The following is a 4,363-nucleotide window of genomic DNA, read 5'->3' as shown; positions in this document are numbered from 1 at the left end:
ACAAAAACCTTGCGAATATTAACAAAAAAGAGCCGTACGCTCAATTTTGTAAGTAACAGTATGTACATATCGTCATCTGAAATGCAAAAAGACGTAACAAACATCGTAACTGAAATGGAAAAAGTCGTGACTAAAATTTGTATTTTTTTCATTAAATGATGTGGGAGTTGTAATTCGATGAAATCCATCATATCATCAAAAACTGAATTTTGAATTTTTTATTACTTACGACGTTTTGAATTTCAGCGACGATGTTTGTTACGTATTTTTGCATTTCAGGTGACGATATATTAATACTTATATTTATTTTATGTTTACTTATAGTTAACCACAATGATACGAACATAAACACCGCTATATATAACATTTTAAAAGAGCTTCGTGAAATAAAAGAGCAAATGCAGAAAAGTGAGGAGTCAAACAAAAAAATTGTTACCAAGTTAACCGAGGAAATAATATCGTTAAGGACAGAAGTAACGCAATTAAAAGCACGCGACTTGTTTGAAACAGACCGCTCACTGTTGCCATCCTTTCCATTTTGGGAATTAACTGCTTTAAAGGATTTTGACGAAAAATTGTTTTTGGACGACAAGATGAGAGCTCAGTTGGTAGGCGAATCTTAGTTCAGCTTCTGTGCTTATGATTTTAATAAAACATTGGCTTTATTGATTGCAGAAATGCGTGGTACAAAAAATTGGAGGAGAAGAAGTTCCTGTATTCGTCCGTTTAGCGTTAAAACAAATTGTGTCGGATGAGTTGGCAATTAATTTAACTTGGCGTGGGACATCGGAGAAGCCAAGCATACAAAACTTTGCAGTTTTTTCCATCATAAAAGGTTTAAAATAGCATATTTTTGTAATTAGCAATGCTTATATTTAACTAAGACTCATTTTTCTTATTTTTCCCAGACGTTTGTCACTCCAAGTTCCAAAATTCGACAGATTATCAAATTAATAAAATTGTCCAACAACATTTCTTACACGCCAGGGATAGAGTGCTCAAACGCAAACTTTCAAGTGAAAATACTCGCGGAAATTTACGCCTCTCCAATTAATTCCTTAACTCGTACACGTAACTAAATAATGTTAACAAATGATACCTTAACTAAAAAATTTAAACAAACTGTTTTTCTTGTTTCTAATGTTAATAAAAGTTAAAATAAAATTAAACAAATATATTTGCATTTTTTACATTAAGCTAGAAATAAAAAGAGAAACCTCCAGGTGTAGTTTATACGTCACGTTTCTGCGTCTCCCATACGACACTAAGAAGTTACTTTCGGAAGCGTCGTATGTAAGTATGTTTGGATGTACCGCTTTTGTCTCTTCCAGACGGATCTAAGAAGTTACTTTCGGAAGCGTCGTATGTGAGTATGTTTAGATATACCGCTTTTGTCTCTTCCAGACGACACTAAGAAGTCACTTCCTGTAGTGTCGCATGTGTGTCAGTGTGGACGTAACGCTTACGGGGAACAGTTTTTCCCGAAAGAGGGTAGTAAAAAGATGAGAAAGCGATAACTTCCGCAATGAAATTTAACTTCTTGAAGTTACTTTTTCGCCCCTTCCGCGATAATAAATGCTGGCAGGGATGTGATGTGAGCAAGTTTTTAATTTTTTATATGCACAGCACACGTGTGTGAGCGTAAAATGTTAGGATGTGCTGCGCATGTGTGCAAATACGAACCCTGCTTGGCCGTTTAAATTTACAGAATTTTAATTTAATATGACACATTTTTACAATATATATTAAGAATAACGTAATAAATACTACCTTGAATGCTAATTACTTCATGCAGTAATATCACGAATACTGCACACTACATACGTACACTAAACTTAAAATATATTAACTGATTTCATTTTAAATCACTTAAACTTAATATAATCCACGATGGGCTTCGAATATTCTAAATGAATTACTAAAATCAAATATTGTACGTTTCGTTTCAAATAATTTCCACGGGTTTGGCATTAAGTGCTTGGAAGTAAAACTGCGCCTCATTACAGCTCATCAAGAAAATGGTTTATATTCTGCAAATGATCGCCATAGTCCGTCGCCTCGCTGCCCACAAAAGTGTCATAGTTACTTAATATTTCCAAATAGCTTAAGCGATCGTCGTGATCTTCATCGGTTGATACAAATAAATGGTCAACTTCATCTTTGGCGATTGCCTCACTATTCGGCACTACCCAATTGAGGACCTCGTTACCGGTCAATAGGCCATCTTTATTCTCATCCAAATGATCGAAGCGATCTTTTTCTTCCACCAGCCATTCACGACTTCTCTCTTGCCCAGCTTTGCCGATGAATTCGGAGTAATCTATTTCACCATTGTGATTTGTATCCTTCTCACGGAGAGTATGCTCCAGCACGATGGGCAGCATTTGCGGGTGCTCCTCTGGCGAATAGAAGAGAACATATTCTTTGGAGTCCAGTACACCATCCTTATTCAAATCGGCAGCATTGAAAAGCTCCTTGTCACATTTAAGCATTTGTTTCTCCTCATCATAGCTATCGAAATCGATTAGTTCTTTCTTTTCTTCTTCATCCTCCATCGAAAAGCTATCTTTGAGATATTCCTTCCAAGTTATTTGATAGTCACCATCTGCATCAATCTCTTCCATTCGGTCAGCTGCTTCCTCTTCGCCGAGTTTTCTGTATCCATGAGTACCAAATATGAATTATTACAACTTTTGCTTCAAGCCATTAAATATAGGAAATAACGGAACTAGTTAGGTTGTAAAATGCATATAAATATATACAGTGGCCTTCAAAATAATTGCAGCAAAATTCAAAATGATGCTGTTTACAACTTGTCTTTATTTATTTTGTCTTTATTTAATAATTTTTATTTATAATATTGGTGGATCTATATCAGATCGATACCACATAAACAAAAGTTAACAAAAACTAACTAAACTTAAAAAATGTTCGTCAAAATTTCGATTTTTTTTAATAAATTTCCTAGAAACATTTCGAGTATGCAGTTTTATAGCCGATTAAATTTTAGTATTACAAAGTGCAAGTTTTGTAGAGACTGTTGCACATTTTGTTCCTTATAAAAGGAAGTTTTGTTCATGCTTTATATAGGGGAAATGCGCAACACGCCCCACAAAACAAATCTAAAAAAAAGGTAATTTTTAGCGACTTGAAGCTCGCATTAAATTTTACTTAAATTAAATGAGCTTGAAAATTGCACAATCGAAATCTTTCTAGGAAATCTAGCTAAAAAAATCGAAATTTTGACGAACATTTTTTTAAGTTCAATAAGGTTTTGTGAACTTTCTACAAGCTTTATAACATTTATTTATGTGGTATCTTATATAGATCAGCTCATATTTTAAACGAAAATTATTAACTGTATTGTATGTATAGTTTCAGGCAGGCTCATCCTAAACTATGTATTTTTTATTTTAATATTTTTATTGAGCTTTGTACCACGATTTTTTGTTTATTAGGGAAAACTGAAAAAGCAACAAAGTTTAAGCGGTAGAAGTTATAGCAGCTATTTCGGAGATCACCACATCTCCTCATCAGACTTCTTTTTTTCTAGACTTCAGCAGGGATCGAACCCAGATCATCGATGTGCAAAGTCAGAAGCGCTAACCACTGAGCTATGCACACCCCGTAAACTCTTGTAGCTAATTCATTACCTTATTCAACCTACAACCATCAAGTGTAGCTGATTTACCGCTAGCAACAAAAGTGCTTCTGAATTTGCACATCGATAAATAAAATTACTTACCCTAAGGGCCGTTTTCTCATCTAACCTTTAGTTTACCGGCCACTTTATCGTCCCGATATACGAGTTTTCGTTTTCTCATCAGCGCATTAAATTCTCGAATCGATAAACTGTTGCTCACCCGATGCAACCTTTAAAATTTGTACCCAACTTTAAATTTTGGTTTGGTTTTGGTTCATGAGCCAGCTATATTAGATATTTCAACCAAAGGTTTTGGTTTTTGCTAACAGTTGCTCTTGCTCTATATTTGCTTATGTTGCATTGCCAACCTTTGAAATTATATGACGAATGTAGTGAAGTTTCACTCTCGGAACTGTAGTGAAGTTTCACTCTACGAAATAACAAATTTATTTTTACCGGTAAGATAAGAAAATTAAAACACTTTAAAGTGAGGAACAATTTATCTGCCCTGTTAGTAAAGGCAACTTTACTGCTTACATTAGAAAATGGCCCTAAGTAAACATAACTTGCTCAACGAAGTTTAAAATAACATGGCCTAGGGCCGTTTTCTCATCTAACCTTTAGTTTACCGGCCACTTTATCGTCTCGATATACGAGTTTTCGTTTTCTCATCAGCGCATTAATTTCTCGAATCGATAAACTGTTGCTCACCCGATGCAA

The 4,363-nt window shown here is 34.6% G+C and overlaps 3 protein-coding genes across 3 annotated transcripts in view; 2 read left to right on the top strand and 1 right to left on the bottom strand.

Moving 5' to 3' along the window:
- Positions 1-4,363, top strand: part of LOC118741450 (ankyrin repeat domain-containing protein 39-like) — a 24,509-nt gene that overhangs the window by 2,087 nt on the left and 18,059 nt on the right. The gene's annotated exons all lie outside the window — the stretch shown is intronic.
- Positions 325-1,136, top strand: LOC118741448 (the record flags this gene model as incomplete). Its single annotated transcript, XM_036473421.1, is given in 3 exon segments — positions 325-608; positions 676-835; positions 909-1,136. Coding segments are annotated over 3 exon segments (516 nt in total). The 3' UTR covers positions 1,055-1,136.
- LOC118741446 (reticulocalbin-2-like) lies at positions 1,892-2,766 on the bottom strand. The gene has a single exon (XM_036473420.1). The coding sequence runs from the start codon at positions 2,622-2,624 to the stop codon at positions 2,001-2,003; it is 624 nt and encodes a 207-aa protein (XP_036329313.1). The 5' UTR covers positions 2,625-2,766; the 3' UTR covers positions 1,892-2,000.

The sequence above is a fragment of the Rhagoletis pomonella genome, unplaced genomic scaffold, assembly GCF_013731165.1.
Source record: "Rhagoletis pomonella isolate Grant_MI unplaced genomic scaffold, Rhpom_1.0 Rhpom_scaffold_00006, whole genome shotgun sequence".
Lineage (NCBI taxonomy): Eukaryota > Metazoa > Arthropoda > Insecta > Diptera > Tephritidae > Rhagoletis > Rhagoletis pomonella.
The sequence above is the reverse complement of the archived record's forward strand: the minus strand, read 5'-3'. Positions and strand labels throughout refer to the sequence as shown.